This window comes from Plasmodium chabaudi (assembly GCF_900002335.3).
Source record: "Plasmodium chabaudi chabaudi strain AS genome assembly, chromosome: 1".
Classification (NCBI taxonomy): Eukaryota; Apicomplexa; class Aconoidasida; order Haemosporida; family Plasmodiidae; genus Plasmodium; species Plasmodium chabaudi.
In genome coordinates this window covers 478659-502377 of record NC_030101.2, presented here as the reverse complement: position 1 = coordinate 502377, position 23719 = coordinate 478659, and the positions used below count along the sequence as shown (strand labels likewise).

The 23719-nt window shown below is 24.7% G+C and overlaps 6 protein-coding genes across 6 annotated transcripts; 3 read left to right on the top strand and 3 right to left on the bottom strand.

Moving 5' to 3' along the window:
- Positions 1 to 296: 296 nt before the first annotated feature.
- PCHAS_0113400 (fam-b protein) lies at positions 297 to 1160 on the bottom strand (the record flags this gene model as incomplete). The annotated part of the gene is made up of 2 exons (XM_016798259.1): positions 297 to 989; positions 1059 to 1160. The coding sequence occupies 2 exons, from the start codon at positions 1158 to 1160 to the stop codon at positions 297 to 299; spliced, it is 795 nt and encodes a 264-aa protein (XP_016653032.1).
- A 1204-nt stretch (positions 1161 to 2364) lies between these two features.
- Positions 2365 to 5926, bottom strand: PCHAS_0113300 (CIR protein; the record flags this gene model as incomplete). The annotated part of the gene is made up of 3 exons (XM_016798253.1): positions 2365 to 2676; positions 2781 to 5795; positions 5912 to 5926. The coding sequence occupies 3 exons, from the start codon at positions 5924 to 5926 to the stop codon at positions 2365 to 2367; spliced, it is 3342 nt and encodes a 1113-aa protein (XP_016653031.1).
- A 2764-nt stretch (positions 5927 to 8690) lies between these two features.
- Positions 8691 to 9720, bottom strand: PCHAS_0113200 (fam-b protein; the record flags this gene model as incomplete). Its single annotated transcript, XM_016798247.1, has 2 exons — positions 8691 to 9464; positions 9646 to 9720. The coding sequence occupies 2 exons, from the start codon at positions 9718 to 9720 to the stop codon at positions 8691 to 8693; spliced, it is 849 nt and encodes a 282-aa protein (XP_016653030.1).
- Positions 9721 to 12195: 2475 nt separating this feature from the next.
- PCHAS_0113100 (major facilitator superfamily-related transporter, putative) lies at positions 12196 to 14376 on the top strand (the record flags this gene model as incomplete). The annotated part of the gene is made up of 4 exons (XM_016798241.1): positions 12196 to 13656; positions 13802 to 13893; positions 14004 to 14076; positions 14215 to 14376. 4 exons carry the CDS (start codon positions 12196 to 12198, stop codon positions 14374 to 14376), a joined length of 1788 nt encoding a protein of 595 aa, XP_016653029.1.
- Positions 14377 to 15597: 1221 nt separating this feature from the next.
- Positions 15598 to 18033, top strand: PCHAS_0113000 (cytosolic Fe-S cluster assembly factor NAR1, putative; the record flags this gene model as incomplete). The annotated part of the gene is made up of 1 exon (XM_733650.2): positions 15598 to 18033. The coding sequence occupies one exon, from the start codon at positions 15598 to 15600 to the stop codon at positions 18031 to 18033; it is 2436 nt and encodes an 811-aa protein (XP_738743.2).
- A 1067-nt stretch (positions 18034 to 19100) lies between these two features.
- PCHAS_0112900 (conserved Plasmodium protein, unknown function) lies at positions 19101 to 21632 on the top strand (the record flags this gene model as incomplete). Its single annotated transcript, XM_739045.2, has 1 exon — positions 19101 to 21632. One exon carries the CDS (start codon positions 19101 to 19103, stop codon positions 21630 to 21632), a length of 2532 nt encoding a protein of 843 aa, XP_744138.2.
- Positions 21633 to 23719: the final 2087 nt, after the last annotated feature.

The window sequence follows — 23719 nt, the reverse complement described above, 5'->3', positions numbered from 1 at the left end:
AGTCTATTTAAAACAATTATAAGCATTAATTAAAAATGAAAAAACTAAAAATCTATTAATACATAATATATATATGCATAGAAATAAGGATAAATAAAATTTTGACAAGCATTAAAAAAATATAAATTAGCTATATATTAAAACATGCATAATAAAAAAACAAACAACTAAATCAAATTTCATTATTATATAGAACATAAAAAATGTAGCTTTTATGCCACCAAATATTAAATATATTAGTTTTAATCATTTAAACAAATATAATAAAATATAATAATAATAATAATAAGTCATCTTTATTTTTTTGATTTTTTAGTGTATAATCCACATAATCCCCGTCGTTTCATCGATTCTTCAGATGAGCCCCGTGTACATAAAGGTATGATTATAAGTATGAGCCCTCCTGATAATATTATCGCTAAACCGGCTGCAACCATTCCCATCACCCTAAGTATTTTTTTAAACTTTCCATTATTTTTAGATTCCATATAATTATCTCTTGATATAATTTCATTATCTTTAGCTTCAAAATGATCATCTTTAGCCTCAAAGCCGTTTCCTTCATTTTCCAGATTATAGTCGTTTTGGTCTGATATATAATTATTATCATCCATTTTTGTTATACTTCTATTTTGTATCGAATACATTGCTAATCTTTTATTCCTTGTACTAGCAAACTTTTTTTGTTCGTCTTCTATTTCTTTTCGAAGTTCATAAATTAACTTTTTCTTTTCTTCATCTATATTATCTAAATCGAGTAATGTATTATTTTCTTTATCCTTCTCAATATGTGGATCTATAATATTTTGAAGGTTTGCTATTTTTTTTCCAGCATCATTGTATCCATTAAATTGATTTGCAAGACGCAAGGGTGATTGATATAATTTATTTAAATTTAATTGATTGCCTATATCTGCTAACATCCTACTGTTTCTAAAATTTATTGCAGCCCTCTCAAGGTATATGCTTTCGTTTACAAAGTATAATTCCTGAAAAATGATGAAATATTTATTAACATTTATATAATTTTAATTGTTTCCTTAACATAATTGCTTTACCGACACACGAAACATTAATATAAGGTTAATATAAAACATATAGATACGAAAACTATAATCAAATATTATTAATAATAAAAGGGAATAATGTATAACCTGCATTGTTTGACTATTCAAAAGAACAAATAATAATCGGCAAAAAACCAAGTTTTAAAATACTGATTCTCTCATTTTTAACTTTATTTATTAAATAAATGAAATATTGATAATAACTTTTATTTATTCCTAAAATAGTAATATTTATTATTCGTTTTTTGTTCTAAACTTTATAAATAAATAAGTATATCTAAAAAAAGCTATGGCATTTATTTCATTTATTAATTTTTTCACTTTTCAATCGATCTAATTAATGCGTAACCATGTAATAAACTTCGTTAACTCATAAAAGGATTTATGGATATAATATTATGCTATTTTTTTTAAATAAATATTAATTTTTCTCTAAAAAATACACAAATCTTAATATTTTAACTATAAAAAATATGTGTATATATAATTTTTCAATAAAAAAAAATATTGTTTGCAAATTTGTTATACATATAGATTTTTAATATAATTTAAATACATTGACAATTTAGTGATACTGGATTTAATATTTTTCTAAGCTTATATATTTCTATTATTGCTTACTATGAGCAAATTAATAAATATCAATTAAAACAATAAAATATTAGGTATATATATATGTATATTTTATACGAATATATAAACATATAATGAAAACATTAACAAAACATCGTTATTATTTACATATAGGACTTCTCATTTATTATATTTTATTGTTGTATTTCTCCAATTTTAATAAACATTAATAATATTCTATATTTGATTTACTATTTTTTTGTCATAGATAGGCATGGAATATTTTTATTTATATATAATAATATCTTTTGAATATGCAATATCAAATGTATTACTTCTATTAAAATCCATATAGCATATTCATATTCAAAAGTATATTATATAAATAACAACGAATAATGCATATAAAACCAAAAAACAAAGACATTTAATAAACAAATGCTATATTTTGTCATATTCATTAAGCATATATTATAGTTAAACATTATATTTCCTTTGTGTTCATAAATATAGTACATTAGTTAACATAGAGAATTTCATCATATAGAAAATATGTTTTATTATAAAAATAGGATAAATGACCCTTAACATGGGTCTCATATTAAACCCCCAAATATTTATACTAATAACTGAATTTACTTATTTATCATTTTTAATACTTATATTGAGTTTTAAAATTGGGTTCATGGAATCTGAACCCATAAATAAAAATTACTAATTAGTTTTATAATTCTATGACATCACGCTTTCTTTTATAAACAAAAAAAATTAACAAAAAAAATAAATTAATAAATGGTACAGGATCTGCCTGCATAAGTTTGTATATATTTAATAATGGTATTTTTTCATTAACTGAATTTATAGATTTTTTAGTCTGTTTTTTTTGACTAGATGAATTTATAATTATTTGCAACGTTTTTTTTCCAGTTACCGAATTTGTAACAGTCTTTTCAGTTTTCTTGCTTTCAACCAAATTTATAACTTTTCTCATGTTTCTTTTTTTCGTCGTCTTTTTTCCCCATCCAAATGATAAATACTAACATAAAAATAGGAAAAAAATATAACATATTTTTTATATTTGTAATTATGTAGTGAAAAAATATAATTAAATGATATAATTACAAAATTTACATTATTTACCTTATACATAATTGATATCATAATGAGTGTTGAGATGGCTATAATACCAATACCCACTACATCACATTTCTTCTTTGTTACTATACACCATATTGATGGTTTTTCGCTCATTTTAATGTCGGTTCCAGAATTTGTACTTCCATTGTCTGTGCTTGGTGGGTTTATATTAAAATTTATTGGTGTTGGAGGTATTCCTGCTCCAGGATTTGAATCATGACTTTGTAATACGTTAGGCCCACCATTTGGAATTGTATTTTGTGATGAACCTTGTGTTTGGGTAGGCTGTGGTTGTACAGGTGAAGGTGCAGGTGCAGGTGGTGCCGGTGGTGGTTGTGGCGGGCTTAAATTTGGATCTGAACTGGGGTTTGGATTTTGACCTAAATTTGGATCCGAATTAGAAGTTTGCGGTGTGCTTGGTTGACCACTACCTGTGGGAGGATCCTTCCCTGAGCTACCTGACCCAGATGTATCATCACTATCTGTAGAAGTAATTCCTACATTTCCAAGTTGGGTGCTTATATCATCAATAATGCCATTTAACAAACTTGTAGATGCCTTGTAAGCGTTTTTTGCCTTTGACATAGATGCATCATACGCAGCTCTTGCCTTAGACACAGTTGTATCGTAAACAGATTGTACATTAGACATAGTTGTATCGTAAATATTTTGTGCACCAGACATAGCTTTATCGTAAATACCTTGCGCACCAGATACAGCGTTATCGTAAACACCTTGCGCACCAGATACAGCTTTATTGTAAGCATCTTGCGCACCAGACATAGCTGTATTATATAATTTACGAGTATTATCAATGGCACTAGTAACTTTGTCCTTTTGCGTTGTAATAAAACTGGAAGCGTTATCTAATTGTTGCCTGCCTTTTGATGTGATCGAAGAAATGTATGAACCCCAATTCAAATAACTCCATACTGTGCTTTGAGGTTGTGTTATTCCTTGAGAACCACTTGAATCTCCTTGTGTTCCTTGAGGACCGCTTGAATCTCCTTTTCCTCCTTGAGCACCACTTTGGTCTCCTTTTGTTCCTTGGGGATCACTTGAATCTCCTTGACTTCCTTTACTTCCATGAGCACCACTTTGGCCTCCTTTACTTCCTTGACCTCCTACTCCACCTCCTGTTCCTACTGCTCCACCTCCTGTTCCTCCTACTCCACCTCCTGTTCCTCCTACTCCACCTCCTGTTCCTCCTGCTCCACCTCCTGTTCCTCCTGCTCCACCTCCTGTTCCTCCTGCTCCACCTCCTGTTCCTACTCCTGCTCCAGATCCTAATCCACCCCCTTGATTGATACCTGGACCTCCTTGAATAGCACCCGGGCCCCCTTGTTTGGTAACTGCGCTTCCTTGAGTGGTAACTGCACTTCCTTGACTGATAACTGAACCCCCTTGACTGATAGCTGGAGCTTGGTTAGGGGAGGTTGGATCGACCGGTTTTGTTGGGTCGGTTTGGAGACCCTTTTGATTTCCTGCGCCACTTCCTGTATCTGTTTGTCCACTCCCTTTGGTCATTCCTTTGTTTTGACTATCATCTACCGCCTTCTGTTTACTTCCTGGTGGATCCGTTCCACTGCCAGGCGTGCTTGGTGGAGTGCCTGCTCCCGCTGGGTGACTTGGAGTTGAATCCGGGGAATTTTGTATTTGTGGCTTTAATGTGGTATCCCCACTTTGCTTTAGTTGCGCACCTGGATTAGTTGGGGAACTTCCCCCTGCATCTTTTTGTCCACCTCCTTTAATGTCTGGTTTGCTTTGAGGATCACTTACTACACCCTTTTTACCTCCTAATGGATCAGTTCCACTGCCAGACGCGCTTGGTGGAGCTCCTGCTCCCACTGATTGTCCTAGATTTTGACCTGATGAAGCTGGTGTTTTTAATTTGGATGCAGTACCTCCACTTGGGGGTGGTTGCGGACCTTTATTAATTGGGCCACTTCCCCCTGGTTTTTGTGGTGGGCCTTGTGGCGTGCCTTTTGATGTGCCTGGTGATGTGCCTGGTGATGTGACTGGTGATGTGCCTTTTGATCCCCCTTGTTGTTTGCCTTGTGGTTTGCCTGGTGGTTTGCCTGGTGGTTTGCCTGGTGGTTTGCCTGGTGATGTGTCTTTTGATGCGCCTTGTGATCCACCTTGTTGCGTGTCGTGTGATTTGCCTTTTGGTGGACCTTGTGGTGGGACTTGTGGTGGGACATGTGGTGGGACTTTTGGTGGGACTTTTGGTGGGCCTTGTGGTGGATCTTTTGGTTGATCTTTTAGGCTATTTTTTTCAGCGTTTGAATGCGCTTTTTTACATTCATCATCAAATTCATTTGTAGACGAATTTATCTTTATTTCTGGTTTAAGTTCTTGAATAACTTTATTTAATTTTTTTGTTTTATCTGCATTTATAACCGCAGTCCTAAAATTATCATATGTGGTCTTTAAATTGCTCAATAATTTAATATATGGACCACATTTATTAAGCTCATTATATATTTTTGTATATGTTTTAGAGCATTCGATGGAAATTTTTCCAAGATTTTTACTTGTGGGACCATTTGTGTTATATTCATTAATTATATTACATATTTGTTCAAATAACTTATAGAATTGACTCATGTAGCTAATATTGCCGTCTTTTAAATATCTCTTATTACCTAATATATTCCAATAATTATAATTACCCATATGTTTTTCTAAATATGTTTTATAAGAAGCTTCTAAAATGGAGTTATGGTCTTTGCTTATCTGAAGTAATATATTGGATAGCCATATCAACATGTATTCGATATACTGATTGTCATTATTTTCGCGAGTTTGTATTTCTTTTTTTACACCACTTAATTGCGAGCGTAAGTATCCACCAATAGCGTTAATTCTTTCGTAGTTATTATTACAATCGCGAAGTTGTCTTTTTTTTCCTATTTTTTCATAAGGGCAATAACGATGGCATACCGTGAATTGTTTAAATTTGTCTAGATCGACAATTTCTTTATTAAAATTTGCATTAACCATGCGAAATAGTTTACACTAATAAAAATATATATTAATAAAAGATATAAAAATTATTCTTAATAATATTTTATAGGAAACATAACATAAAAAAATGTAAAGGCAAATAATTTTATTTAAAAATATATACTTACCGCTTCATTATCCATTGTAACGGCATTTTATTTATAATCTGTATATTAGGTGACATCATATTATTTTAATATATAACATATATATTGCGACAAATATATGTTGCACTCATTTGAGTTGTATGAATAAATAATATCCATAAATAAAGACATTCTTATTATTTATAATATTTAAATTTATATGGAGTAATAATACAATATTGTTAATAAAGGAATATTCTATTTACTTTTATAACAATCAACTAAATTATCTTAATTTTTTTATTAGTTTGAAACATTTTTGATAATATTTATAAATTAAATATATATAATATAACAATTTGAATAACAATTGGAATTATAATATTATAGAATCATATGCAATATTATAATAATTTAAATAAAATGTGGTTCTTTATAATTCCATGTTTACACATAGAAAAGAAATTCGCATTCTCTATATGTTTTTAATAAAGATATCTCCAAAGTTTATATTACTATAAATATATAAAGAATTAGAAATATATTATTACTATAATTGTTAAAAACATATTTGTATCTCATTATTTGATATAAGTTAATATTATGTACATCATGTTTATCATTTTTAATATTATCTTTAGTAAATATGAACATCTTTTCTGTTTAAGTTATAATAACTAAAAAATTAATTTAATATTATTTCTTTTTCTAAATGTATTATACATAATTTGTATCTCTTTTTAATTTGTTTATGTTAATTAAAAACATTTTAAAATGTGCAATAACTTTATACACAAACACATTTTAATAAATAATATTATGCTACCTATTTTATGAATATTTTTAAAATTAAAAAGCACATAACATATAATTTAATATAATAGGGTTAATTATAAACGAAATAGATCACGGACGTGAAATCGTTTTAGAATAATAGTGTATATATAATACATATTATTTTCATTATTATTAACTATTTAGTATATAATAAAAATTAAAACTAATTTTAAATTATAAAACCAATTAGATGAAATGCTTTTCATTTCGTTTATTTTTGAATTTTGTACTTTATAATTTTAACAATTTCTCATGGTTTGTTAATATGATCATTTTTTAGAAATAATATACATGGCTTACTATTTCTATGAGCATATTTCTATTTAGGATCTAAATGTATATTATGTATTGCATTTTTTGTAATAAAATTAGATTTAGTTCTACATTAGAAAAAGAATATTTTTAGAAAAAACTATAGAATTATTATTAGAATTAATATTTCTTTTCTTAGTAGTGTTAATTCTAATATTATTACATTAAATGAATATATATAAAAATTATAACAATTCATTTTCCATTTTACATACATGTTCAGTCTTATTATAAACTTAAGAATGCATATACATCTAACCGGATCATATAATCATAACACAGATGCAATATTTAGAACACCAATATGTTATCATTGCTACTTCCATTATTATTATTATGTTCCTCTCTTCTATTGTCTCTGCTATACCACTGCACATTGTAATGATATAATTAGTGCACTCAATATAAATACTTAACATCAATGTATTACATTTCTCTCTTTCATTGTTTTAAAATAAATATATTAGAACATGTATGTTACTTCATAGAAGCATCCTTAAAATATCGATATACAAATTTATGTGCATACCATGACAAAATTATAATTTAAAAAAATGAATTGCATATTTTTTCTATATAATTTATATAATAATTATATTACGATTCTCAAAATAAAAATTAGTTTATATTCGTACATAATAGAATAGAAATAATTATTTATATTTAATTTTTTAATTATTACAAAAGATATTAAGAACAAAATATGTTATGAAAATTTATTACCATACTCCTATATTTTAATTCTAACCATTTAAAAATATGGCATATTTATACATTTTCCAATTTAATATATTTCAAAAGTTTGAAATAAAAATAGTTATTAATATAATGTTATGCCTTTATGGAAAATAAATCCATTTCTATTAATATAAATTAAATTTTTAACAGATGCATCAAATATAAAAATGAAAAAATAATCGTATTTGTAATAGGAGTTCTAAAAAGCTATTATAACGTTGAGATATATTCTTAACATGCATAATCTAATATAATGATTTTAATTTTTTAAATAAATGTTTGAATATACCAATTTAAGAAGTCCATATATGACTATCCAAATTATAACCTTAAAATATACGATATCAATATTATGATTTATCTGTATTTAATTTATATAAGTATATTAGATGGAAATATTATCATTTACGAACAGAAATGTATATTACCCTTTTCATATTAATCAGTATCTTTCTCTTTTTTTACTTATATAAAAATTTAGAAATTGTAAATAATAATAAATATATGTTATCGTTTAAAGTTATTGCTATGTATATATACTTAATAAACATGGATAGAGAAAATAATATTATAAAATTATAAAAACAGGCACCAAAATAAAGTAAAAGTTATGAAACCAAATATATGTATATAGACATAGCATATAATTTATAACTTTATTAATAAATATATTTAAAATACAAACCAAACACATTAAAGATGTAATTAAATATAGTCAAGGGAATGAAATACATATAAATTCAAATATATATAATGTATCAAGCGGATAAAAATATATTTGAATATATGTTGATAAACTAAAAAAAAAATTTCACAAATGAAAAATAAATATAATTTATTACATATTTAATGTATATATAATTTGTCTAAAAATTATAATGAAACCATAAAACTCATGTTTAATTATTTAAACATGTAAAAGAATAAAAGTTGATTATTTATTTTGACGTTTTCGTTTAAAAATATTTTCGTAAAAATTCCATATCTTCTTTACTGGAGTACCAATTTTTTCTTTCCTTGTATACATAAAAGGGAATGCAGGCCCAATAGTTCCAATAACTAAAATACCAATTACTATGTTTAAAGCCATATCCATAAATTTTTGTTTTAACTTCTCTTCGGTAAGACCCTTCTTTTTATACTCTTGTACATTAAATTTATTATATTCTTCTTCATACTTTTTGAAATCAATATCCAACATATGCCCCCCACCAGTTTCCTCGTGTTTAGAATGCTCACATTTCGATGAAGCAATCGAATTTACTAGTGAATCATCTGGGCATAGAGGCAAAGTTGGCTTACATTTTTTATTATTATATTCATCATACGCCGATTCTAATTCTTCTAAAATATCTTCAACAACAGATACCTTTTCATCATCAATTATGCTACTACTCTCACAATCGCAACCCATAACATATGCACAATCCAAATCCTTTTTCAACTTTGTGCTTCCTTTAAGATTCATTTTGTCTTTATATTCTTCGGTGTTATCACAAACTGTTTTCTTATTTTTATTCCATTTGGAAGGCTGTGTTTCACCGCATTCTTCATCGCCGTCTTTCAGATCTACAATACTCACAACAGAATCGTAAAAATAATTAATATCGAATTTATTTCTTGAACCTTCTAATATTCTATTATTTCTAAAATTGATTGAACCTGCTTGGGAATACACATTTTGTCCTCTCTTTACATCGTATAAAACCTGAAAATAAGTAAAAAATTTTATCAATATATACTTGTATATTTACATATAACCACTAATTTGAAGTCCATTTTGCCACCACATATGGTAATAATATAAAATTTATACAAAAGGACAAGCATATATACACGAAGAAAAATAAGCGCCCTTTCATTAATCAGACAAGTTATGAGTAACTTACATTTTTTGAACATTCTAAAGAACAGATAATAACTGGAAATATCAAAATCTTTTTTAAAATATGAAATGGTCCCATTTTGAATTTGATTTATTCATTTAATGAATATATACATAAAAGTATAATTGGAATTACGTAATTTTTATTTCCTAATATAATTACATTTAGTTTTCATTATTGCAAAATTTATGAACAATTACATAGGAACAATACAATTAGTTGTATATATTTACTTGTTCATTTTATATACTGTTTACAAAATCTGTTAAGGTTGTTTTTTTTATTATTAAAAAATTCACAATTTTCATTTAATCTATTTATGAATATATATATTTTTTTTTAGATATATTCAATTATTTTTAAACAAAAGGAATGCCCTAATTGATTAAATAAATACTTTAGCATTGTAATTATAAAATAATATGCAATAAATAAATTTAAGTTATCGTATTTTCTTTGCAATTTTTAATAAAAATATTAGTAAACGGTTTTATAATTTAAATACCGATTATTAATTAATTTTAATTGTTCTAAATATTTTTTTTATATTTTTATCAATTTAATATATTATTGCCAAATTATTATTTATTAACATAATATGAAATACTATGTAATAAGAAAATAAAAATATATTGTATAACCAGGAAACAAAAAGATCACTATTATTATATTAAATAAATTTTCATTTTATTTCGGTTTTATAATATTTTTCTCTCTTTATATTGATATCCTTAAAATATGCTTTACAACTTTCTTTTTGCAACCAATCAAATCCTTATTAATTATTATTTCATATTAAGAAAATCTGATTAGAGTGGGGTCTAATTTTTATACAATATACCATTAAAAATGTTAACCAAAATGTAATTTATTTAAGACTTATAATATATGTTCATACTAAAGCCAAAAAACGCACCTTTCGTTCTTTTTACGTTCATAAAGAAGTTTTACAACCTTACATATTATCATATTAAGCAATCAAAAATATATTCTTATCTCATTATGTCAATTTAATTTAACACCTTAGGGTATTGTTACATTTGGTACATTAACAATTTTTAGTGCTGTCTTTATAAATATAAAACATACTTTTTATTAAAATTATAAGAATTATATAATAAGTTTACATTATTTAATTTGCTAAATATATGAATATAATAAAAATTATCATTTGTTCTAAAATATAAAAAACATATAACTATTAATAGGGTTTATATTTAATTCTAGGGATCAACACCCAAAAATATATAAATAATTTTAATTTGTTTTCGTAAATCTTAACTATATGGTCACCATTGAACTATGACATTTTTGTGTTCGCATTTTTTACAACACTTAATAATTTTAATTTAAATATTAAAATGGTTCCTGATTGTGTTTCAAAAATGAACAACACTATAATAACCAAGTTGAAAATAAAAATAATCGAAAAATTATAAAATTTAGAAGTTGGAAAATTCTAAACAAATTTATAATATTTTACTATAATATTAAAAACAAAGTAATGGCAAAAATAATGGAAAAAATAATGACAGTACTAGTACCATTTATGTTATCAGTTGTTTTCTTATAAGGTGAAAAATTGATTTATGTTAAATGCCCTAAAATGTATACTATATATTTATTGGGTTATTTATATATAATCTTTAATTATTACAAAACAAAAAAAAATTAACAAACATTAAAAGAAACTAAAATCCTTAATGAAATTAAACTATTGAAAACCTTTTATTTGGAGGTTCATATATATATAAGTAAAATTAAGTTATATTGCATGCATAAATCGGTATAATAACTTCAATCGACTGTATATATTTTTATTGCTGCTTATATATAATTTTTCTTTTTTACACTAAATAAAATAAAACGGATAATTTTTATTTGAACATAATTAAAGGAAATTATATTAAAACATGTATAGAATATTTTAGTAACATTTGAAAATTGAATTACGAAAAAAACTGTTTTTCCAATTTAATAACGTTTACAAAATCGACAGTTGTAGTGGTTTTAATTTAAGATAGGAGCCGTAATAGATAAATTTTTAAAAATTAGAGAACACTATATTGTGTATGTATATATAATATATCAACAATAACAACAATATCAATAATATTAAAATTTGGTTTATTATATAATAATAACATCGCCATATATATTAAGCGCGATTACTATGACAATTATATAATTACTATTTTTTAATTTGTTTAAACAATACTTTTTAATATTTCAATTTTTAATAAATAAACATTAGACTAAAGCATATTTTTGTCCTGAAGTATCTTTAAAGGTAGTGCCATATTTTTCAAAATAGTACACAAAATAATTAATTTATATAAAAAAATACATATATAAATTTTCTTACATTTTCAAATCAGTTTAATATATATTTATTACGCACTTCCCATATTAATAATAGGCTATACACATTTGTGAATTTTTTAATTTCCAAAAAAAAATGAATCACCATTAATTATCTTGTATTTATGATAGTAAAATTATAAATGCAAACAAACATAACATTATAAATATATACAAAATTTCTAAAAAAAAATGGAAAATAAGCGAAACGAAGATATAAATTATCAAATAAATAATGAAACAAAATCAACACTCAAAATGGATACTTATGAACAAAATTGTATAAATAATAATTTTTCAAAAAGCGCAAGCATTTTATTAACTATCGAAGATTATATTAAAAAATTAAGAAATAAAGCAAATAATTTTTTCTTTATTTATATTATAGTTACGACAATTCATTTGTTATTATATGCAAATAGAGGAGTATTGTCAGGATCATATGATTATTTATCATCACATTTTAAATCGATATATCCAGAAGGAAATGTAGATGTACATATCGGATTTTTAATATCTATATTTATATATGGTGCAAGTATAAATTCAATAGTATCTGGATCTTTAGCATATAAACATGATCCCTTTAAAATAACCGCAATATTTTTATTTCAAGGCGCAATTGCATTAGCATTAGCTAGCATATTTTTTGTTGTCAAATCTCATTATGGTTTAATTTTTAGTCGATTTTATTGTGGTTTCTGTGAAGCCGCATTTGTTACTATTATTCCATCGATTATATTTTCATATGCTAAAAATAAAGCTGGATCATGGATTAGTTTATTCTATATGATGCTCCCGTTAGGGACATGCTTGGGATATTTAATGGCTCCTATTTTATCAATGGCAAATATAACTATACCCCAAATTTATGCGACATCCTGTTTCATTTTAATTGGACTATCCCTTGTTTGCTCTCTTTTTAATGAAAAAATATTAAAAAGAAATGAATATGAAAGGATGAATAGAGAAAATGCAAATATTCTTAAAGATAAAGATGGAAACTTAGAACATGATGACTCTTCAACGAATCAAAACTCAGAAAAATTAAACGACCAAAAAAACAACACCGAAAATAATTTAAACATCACAACTCCTAGCAAAGATAATTCAGACAATAAATATCTTGAAATAGAATTAGATAATTGTGATGAAGCATTAAAAGATGATAAAACTAAATCAGATATATATTCCCTATTACGTACCAATTTATCTAATGTTTCCTTTTTACTGGCAGTTGTTTCTTATACAGCCCATCTAGCCCTTATGTCATGCCATTTAGTATATGGACCAACTATTTTATATAGTTATGGTGTATATCCATCATATAAAATATCAGTAATTGTTTGCAGTTTAGTAGCGTGTATATCTGCAATAGTCGGTACAATATCTGGAGGGTATTTAGTGGATTACTGTAATTTAAATATACACGATATTGATAAAAATTATGAACATATCAAAAATGATGACACTATAAATAAATTATATAAAAAAGATTTTGTTGTTTATAAATTTATCAAATCAGTATCACTTGCTCTTTTGCTTGTTGCAACTGTTTCAACTGTATTTATGATGACCATACCATTTGTTAGCAACAAATACATATATACAGCTATGCTATTTGTTGGATATACCGCTTTATTCGCACTATCGGTATGAAAAAATGTTTAATACATAGTATGATATATATATAAATTGAATGAGCTAACACTATCTGGCAGAACTTTTCTTTTCATTATTAACAAGTTGCATGAAACCGATTAACCATTTTTCATTTTTTTTTTTTACACATTTATAGCCAGGAGAAAATATTGTAATTATGGTTACTTCTCCCAAGAGCATAAGACCATTTGCTGTTGGATTATCTACCTTTCTAGCACATATGTTTGGGTATGCTTAAAATTCGACAAGATTCATTTTGTGCACCCTTAAAAAAATCGAATAAATATTATTACCACTGCCCATATATATACATGCATATTCTATTGCCTTTTTTATAGTGATATTCCATGGACTGTTATTATCGGAAAAATCAAGGGGACACTTGCTCCAGATTGTGTCGTTACCGTTAATGTAATAATTATATACATATATCTATTGTGCTACATGCTAAGGAATATTTTATTTTCATTCGACCCCCATTTATTCATTTTCATGCTCATTCATATTTATACATATATTTTTCTCCTATCTTTTATATACTTATTACAGAGTGAAATTACCGATGCTTGCCGTAGCCAATATAGTGGATTGCTAATAACATTAATGATCGTATCATCAAAAACCATTATAATAACATTGGGAATGGCTTCACTTTACTTTTATTCGAAGAGAAAAATGATAAGATATAAAAATTTACGAGCTGTCTCGTAAAAAAAGTATATATATAAATACTAATCAATAATAGCTGGCTTGCTGCATATATATAATTCGTCATTTGTTTTTTATTTACCTTAATTTTTTTTGGTTTCTTTAAATTAAATGATTCGTATGCTAGTATTTCATAATATTTCTTTATAGACTATTGCTTTGAATTTTTTCATTTTTCAGTAATTGCTTTTTGTTTCATTTTCTATATTATTTAATTCGTATATAATACATTAATGATTGTTTTTTTAAAGCTGTAACCCCTTTTGTTCTCATTAATTTTATGCTATATACATATATTTCCATTATTCATTGGCATTTGTAACTATCGTATATGCACATACATATATACAACTTGTATTTCAGTTTATCCTCGATTCTATATTTATGCATACTACAAAGTATTACTACATGTTTTTTTTATTTTACATATAATTACCGTTTGTTTATTTTTTCGACGAACCCAATAATTGTATTATATATATACAATTGACGGGTAACCTTTTTTATTCAATCCTTTGGACACTTGAAAAGTTAATGTTAAGATTTAAATAATTTTTTACAACATCATTGAGAGAAATAACAAAATGAAAATAAACCATATTTTCAAATTAAAAAAAAATTTGAAAATTTTTCCTTTCTATTAATATGTCGAACAAATAATCCATATTCATATTTTAGTAAAATATGCAAAGAGATATATTCCTATTTTATGCAACATACTTAGACTTATAAAATTTGCGAATAATAATAATAATAAATTAAAACATATCTTTTTCTTACAATTATAATATATTTTTTCTTTTGATATTTATACCATTTTATATATTTTTTTTTTTTTTCTTACTTCCATCCATAATGTCTCAAATATTTTAAGGAAAAAAAAATGTCGTCCATATGATGGCAAAATAATGCGCATTTAAACTTTTTTTTTATTTTAATTTTTAGAGAAAAAAACAATATTTTAATAGCTTAATGCTTTATAAAATATTAAAACTAATATTTATGTTTTTCGTTTCAGGCTGAATGCAGTTATATATTTTTATTTTATATTCTTTGTAGGAATCGAAAAATGAAATTCAAATAACAACAAAATAATAACTGTAATAAAAAAATAAATATATTATATATTTTTTTTTTTTTTTTAAGAATTAGCAAAAATTTTTGATGAAAAAGAATGGCATTGATCTTTGATAAAAAAAATAATGAAAAAAGCAACCAAAAAAAATGTTTTCGAATGCCATAAAATTAGAAAATTTGAATGATTACTACAACGATGCTGAAGAATGCATAAAACCATTCTTGTATGCGTCTGAAGCTAATGAAGATAAGATAGAGAAACCAAATTTGATTAATATTAACAAGAAAAAGAATGCAAAAAACAAAAATAATAATGAAAGAGGTGAAATCTCGTTAACCGATTGTTTGGCATGTAGTGGCTGTGTTACTAATGAAGAAACAAATTTTTTAAAAAATCAAAATTCAATTGAGATATTAAATAATTTAAAAAAAAAAAAAATTAACATCATTTCATTATCATTACAAAGTTTAACAGCATTGTCTGTGTATTATAAGTTGCCAATCCATACAACTCAAAAAAAATTATGTTTTTTTTTTAAATCGCTAAATTTTGACTATGTTTATGACTCGTCATTGAGTGAATTAATCGCATTAGATCAAGCAAAACAAGAATTCCTTTCATATTTTTATAAAAAAAATCAAGATTTATCTAAACAGACAAATACCAAACTCGATACCCCACAGACAGCTAATACTGACACCAAAACTGGGGATAAGCCATTTGGAGGAATTTTTAAAAAATTTAAAAATAAAGTAATAAATCATGAATCAAAAAAAGAAAATGATAATACTAATGAAACTCAAAATAATTCAAATAATCGACCCATAAAACTTCACAATGACAAGGAACCATTAAATGATTATGAAGACACAACCGATTATAAATGGGATGAAAACCTTCCACTCATATGTTCTCATTGTACTGGTAGTGTTATATATGGAGAAAAAAAGCTAGATGATAATATTTTAAATGCATTTAGTAAGTTAAGAAGTAGTCAAGATATACAAGGAATCATTTTAAAACTTCTACATGTCCAGAATAGCTTGTATACATATCCTCTACTCAAAAAACAGCTTGCTAATAGTTTCTTCGACATGTATAAATATAAATTAAAATTTATAAAAAGTTTTGAGAAATATTACATAAAAAATAACAAGTTATTACAAAACACATATACTAGTAATAACGATGAAAAAGAAAATAGTGCAAATCAAACGGATGGGCATATCCCTGTATCCATTTATGAAATAAATCATGTTTATTTGTTATATTGCTTTGATAAAAAATTGGAGTCCCAAAGAAATAGTATTTCACAAAAAGATGCCGTTGATAAAAATATAACGACATATTTGAATTATTTTAGTTTGAATAACCTAGCTAATAATGTAGATCTAAATAGTTTTTATAATACTGCCACGAAAACGAATTCAGGCAATGGATTTTATTCCGTAGATTCAGTTTTAACTACTGTAGAACTTGTTGAATTAATTAATAAATTGCAAATAAACTTTTATGCATTACCTGAGATAAATATTGATAATATTTATCCCCTATTTGAAAAAATAAGCAAATATGAATCATTAAATAATAGTGCAAATATCGCTACCACGAATTCTGTAGGTATCGAAAATTCGAAACAAGACGAAAAAAACAAAAAAATACAGAATACATCTGATGAAAATTCTGCATTACAGAAAGAGAACAACATGAACGAATCGCTACAATGTATCTATCAAAATTTGTCTGATAAAATAATTCGATGTAGTAATAAAAATAATATTTCGATGGGATATGGAGAAGAAATATTCAAATATGTATGTAATAAAATATATGACTATAATCTAAATGAAAACAATTTTAATTTTAAATATAATGACATAATTGTATTTTCTTTGTATGAAAATGATATATGCGTTTTCAGAGTTGTTTTGTCTTATGGTTTTAAAAGCATGTATAATGTTTTAAAAAAAGTAAAAGAAGGGAAATATATAAAGAGAGATGAAATAAATAAAGATGCTGAAAAAATATACAATGTTAAAATTACTTATGATCTTCAGTTTAATGGTCAAATTGATTATGTCGAATTAATGGCTTGTGAAAAAGGATGCCTTTTTGGATGTGCACAAAATATTTTCGATGAATATGACATTCCTGATTTATCTACATGCTCATGTTATAATCTTAATATTTTTAAAAAAATTGCAGAGCAAACTGTTATACAAAATTTTGATTTTCTTTCCATAGAATATGATAATGAAAATACACTTTCAGAAAATGATGAAGAACCAAATTATATATGCTGTTCAAGCATTCACCACAAAACAGCATCCATGAATAAATTATCTAGCCAAATTAAATATAATGAAACTAAAAAAACGGATAAAGAAAAATTATTTCAAAATTTGTATAACCAAATTCATAATGATGAATATACAAAATATGTTAATTCAGATGAATCTACAAATGATTTAACTGTTAATTCATTTTTAAATAATGTTTTTAATATCTTTAATACAAAAACTTTTCATATATTTAAAACCACTTTAACTTCAAAGAAGAAAATGGATATAATTAACTGGTAGTCGCAATGACAATCAATTTGGCTTATACCACATAATTTATGCATATATATATATATATATATATATATATATATATATATGCATACGCATTATTGTTACATATTTCTTTCTAATGTCAATATAATAAACATATTTGTTTTGTTTTCTATACAATTTGTGTGATATTTTATCGTTATTTGTTATGCTTTATTTGTCTTTTTGCTTTTTTAATTTGTTCGTTTGTATTTATTTGAATTCATTCGATTTATAACAATTATATTAACCGCTTATTTTATTTTTTTGTAACAATATTTTTAATACATTCATAGTACGATGTTTGCTGACTCGCACATAAATTCATGTTCATATGTGTGTGCAATTAATATTCTACCCTATTTTGTAATCCTCATTAACCTTTCAAATTTATTAAGAAAATTTTTATCAAAGAAAAATATAAAAAACAATTATGCATGTATCCCACAAAAATTAATACAACTTTTCCTTTTTACACGAAAAAAATAATATTCCACACCCATAAAAAGTACATTTATCCCTTTTAAGTAACAAATATTTTCAACTTTTTGTATTTTTTTTTCACATACGTTATGTTACATATATTTATGCAACACCAATATTGTTGCAAAATATAAATAGCTAAAAAAAATAATCATATCAATAATCAGAATAAAATAATAAAAAAAAAAACAGCCATCAAATTAATTTTTATAGTTTAAAAATAATGAAAAAATATATTATTTTGCTATAAAATTTATGTGCAATTATTTGCATTTTTTTTTATCAAAATATGGATAATTTAATATGAAGAAATTACAACTTTTTCTATTGTCTTATTTTTTCTTAATGTTAAAATATTTAAACTTTTTATAATATATATGCACATGGCTGTATTTCCAACCTTTTTTGGGAATTAAATATTTTTTTTTTTAAAAAGCATAAACACATAGCTATGTAGATACGTTTAACATACTATATATAACATATATGTATGTGTATGCGTTTATATTCTATGTTCATTATTGATTTCATTTTTCAAATTCGTTAATTAAATTTTTATCCTGGTTTATCACATGATCGATGCTAAAGTCATTGGAAAGCTTAACAGCATATTAAAATGCAACCCAAGAAAGCAGGAAAAAAGGCACAGCAAATCACATACCATAGAAAATGATAAATACTTTTCCAGAACAAATTTGATAGGAGAAAAATATATTAAAAAAATAATAAATGAATATGGAAACGATTTAGCGAATATTATTGATACTTCAAGTGATAGTAATGCTAAGGAAAAATTAAAACGTCTTCAAAATAAAGACCAAAATAATGATATTGAATTGACATATTTAAATAACTTTGAAATAGATCATCGATTATGCAAAGTTAAAGGAAAAAACTTATATGAAGGAACAGCAGGAAAAATAAATGAAATAATTGTTGAGACATTAAATAAATCAGGACAATGTGTGTATGTGGAAAATTCCATATTTGAAGCATATATAAAAAAAAAAGAAAACGTAGATAAATTAAATTATGTAAGAGAATATCCAAAAGAAGATAATGGATATGACTCATTCATAAATAATAATTTATATAATGAACATTTATACAAAAAACATGAATCCTTAATAAATTTTGATTACAATAGATATAATGTTAATTCTATATTTTCAAATTACAAAAATATAAAAAAAAAGGAACTAAATGGTGATGATAGCATCAATTTTGGTGATCACAGTGAATACAATGATCAATCTAAAATTTGTGAAAAAAAAAAAAATCAATTAAATAATAGTGATATCTATAAAACGGATATTAATAAATCCAAACAAAAAAATAAAAACATTAGTGATGACGAAAATAGACACTATAATGAAACTATAAAAAATGCATATATTTTTGAACCTCTTGAATATGATGATCAAAATATAAAACTAACAACAAACTCAATCAAATGTAATGTCCGTGATTTGAAAAATGGTACATATGTAATATCTTATGCTATTAGAAAAAGCGGGCAATATTATCTGTCCATATTTTATAAAAAAAAACCTGTAGCGAATACTCCTTACAATATTACCATCAAGCCATCGGCAGCATATGCTCCAAATTGTGTAGTCTATAAATATATAAACCATAGAATAATTGTTCCTGCTAATAAGAAGAACAAGAATAAAACAAACAAAGATAGAGGCTTGCTAAGCCCAAATCATGAAAACAGTTTACATGATCATTCAGTTAAATTTGAGCATAATTGGAAAACAACAAATGCGAAAAGTAATACAGCAAATATTGGGGAAGCAAGCATATTTCATCAAACAATTGAAACTCAATCAAATACTTCTAGTGATTATAGTAATAATGAATGTGATAAATTTTATGATTCATCACATAGTGAGAAAAACAATTCTGTATACAACGAAGATTCAATTGATTATAAAAATATGTATGTATTAAAATTTGATGATAAAGAAGATAATGAAGAAAATAAAAAATTCAACAACTTCTTCATTCAATGTTACGATGCATATAAAAATAAAATAAAAGATGGAAACGAAACATTTGAAGTAACAGGCTTAGGTGACATCAAAATCACAAAGGTAAACAATTTATCAAATGGTATATACGAAGTTATATATAAATATGTAAAAAAAAATTATCTAAAATATACCGAGGGTGATTTGGATGCACCGTCCAACGATCACACTTATAGAGAAATAAAAGTAAAACTAAATGGTTGTCATGTAAAAGGATCACCATTTCAAATAATTTTAAAAAATGATAAAAAATATAAATATTTAAATAAATTAAAAAATTTATTGCCTATTACCAATATTAATGAGTTTAATCCTATTGGTAGTTTAAATAGTATAATCAATTCATATAAATATATAAAAACAAATTATTTAACAAATGAAGATGGAAATATATTTATGAATTTAAATCCATATTACAAAAATAAAGAAATTGATAATATTTTGAAAAAGGTTGATGCTAATCTTATATCTATTATGTCTATACCTATGAAAGAACAATTATTTAATTATATACGACATATTAATCATGATCAGCACATAGTGAAATTAAAAAATATATTATTTAAAGAATTAATTACTTCTCTTTATAAAATTATTAACTGTTCAGAACAAATTTATCAGGAATTAGAAGAGGATGAACAAAATTTAGTCAAACTTCGTCAAATACAAAATGGTACTATTAGTGATGTAAACATTATGTACCAATCTTTGAAAAATAAAAATGTGCATACCTTACCATTTGATTTTTCAATTAATGATATGAAATTATATGAACAAAAATTAAAAGAAACAAAAAAAAAACTATTAGAGAAACAAAAAGAACTAATAAATAAATATACAAACATCAAAAATAAAGAACAACAATTCTATAAAGACAGAGAAGATATAACTAAACAACTGGTTGATAAATATGAACTACATCGAGCTATGTATGATCGATCAAAAAATGCTTTAATACAAACAAATGCTAATTTGAAAAAAATAACCCTAACCAATATTAACCAAGCATGCAAAAGAGAAAAAAAATTGACTATTTTTAGGGGGACAAACAACTTAGATGGAATTTAAGAAATCAACCATCCATGCCTTATGTACTTTTATATTACAAATTAAAATGAAGGGAAGATAAATATGCAAACGACTTTAATCAGTGCAATAAGCCTGGATTCTATATAAATCTATTTACTTGTATTTTCCTTCTATTTTTTATGTGTGTTTCATTTTTTTTGGAAACCGAATGCATATTATAAAATTGTTTTACTCATCTGTATAGAGTAAAGAAAAAAAGCATTACACATTTAATTATGTGCATATATGTTCATGCATGATAAGATTCGCTTTTTTTTTTAATTTGAATGACTTTCAATTTATGACATGATCACAACTTGAAAATTTTATTGGATGATGCTTAAATAAAATAATTTTTTTTGTACAACCTCACAAAAACATTTCTTTCTATACTCATGTAAATAATAATTGTTTATATCTCGATGTAATAAATTAATTCATATACACATGGCCAAGTGACCATGATCACGATCACTTATTTTGCATATACTGAGAGAAATTTCCCGTTTGTTACGGTATCTTTTCAGAAAGATTGCAAAAATAATCACCCGAAAAAAGTAGAATAAATTATTTTTATCGACCCAAAGAAATAAGACAAACAAATAGATTTTTCAAAAAAGCACCATATAATAACAATTGCCAATTTAAGTAGCCACAATTTATATACTTAGAAAAACATGTTGAATATAGTTGCAATTTTAAATTTTGTTCGTCGAAGGAAAATACCAATTATAACGAAAAATCAAATATTATATTTTTCATTCGAATTGATCAAATAAGCGAAATTCAAATGAATAACAATTGTATTATTTTACTAAATGGATCGAAAAATTTGAAAATGTTGTAAACAATATATTTATATATAATGATGATGAATTATATGAATTGTTTTAAAAAAAACAAAATCCCGAATTTTTTAATTTAAATTGTTTTTTTATTATAACCAAAGAAAATCGTGTAAATAATGTGCCATATAAAATGAATCTCATATCAAAAATCTGTTGATAAAATATTCGAAAATTGTTTTTTATATATAGTAAAAAATTTAATTTTCAATCATAAAGAAATTACAAATATTGATTATCTTTTATCTTATTTTTTAATTGCTAAAATAAATGCGCAACATGCAATAGGTATTTTGATAGAACGTTATAGGAACATGATGGAAAGGACGTTGAAATTTATTGGTGCAATCAACATAGCTTTGAGAATTTTGACAAATAAGAATTTACACACATAATTTTAGGAAACCGAATAGTTTGAAATTTTCTCATAGAAAAGTATATAATAAGTAAATGTGTGTATTAACATTTATGGGGGTAATTTATAGACATCAAATTTTGTGTTTATTAATTTTCTCCTTTTCGGAAAATTATATGAAATTTTATATTGTAATAATGTTTGAAAAAAGTAAAAAAAAATCCATAAATTTTCCCTTATTTTTCTAGTATAAAATTTGGATTTTATACATTAATTATTTTTTTTAATTAGTTAAGTAAAATATGAACAGTTCATAAAAAAAATGGAAAAAAATTAATAAAAAAAAATATTTAATTATTTTCTATATATTTTCATTTACTACTAGCCAAAAAAGGTGAATAAAAAAAAAAATGCACACACATATTTATAATACAATATAATAATAATAGAATAAATAAGCACCGAATTAAAAAAAAATGGAAACTAGTGAATAAGGTACACATTAAATATGCTATATAAAATTAATAGATTAATTCTCTTTTTTTAGTAACAACATTTACAATTTACTATTATTATAAACTTATATATTTGTTTTATGTTAATATATTTATACAAATTGTTTCTATAACATAATTGTAACGTATAAAACATATTTTCTTTAAATTATTATGGTGCCAATATGAGCCATTATTATTATTATTAATAATAAATATATTTGTGTGTGGATGATGTTATAAATATGCTTACATATATAGTTTATATATTTTTATATAATTCTTAATTTATTTTATTTTTCTCAATTTTTTATTTTTTTTTGTTTATTCTCCGCTTTACCTAAACAAATTATTCAATGGCACATAAATGAACATGACAACTACCGAAGTTAT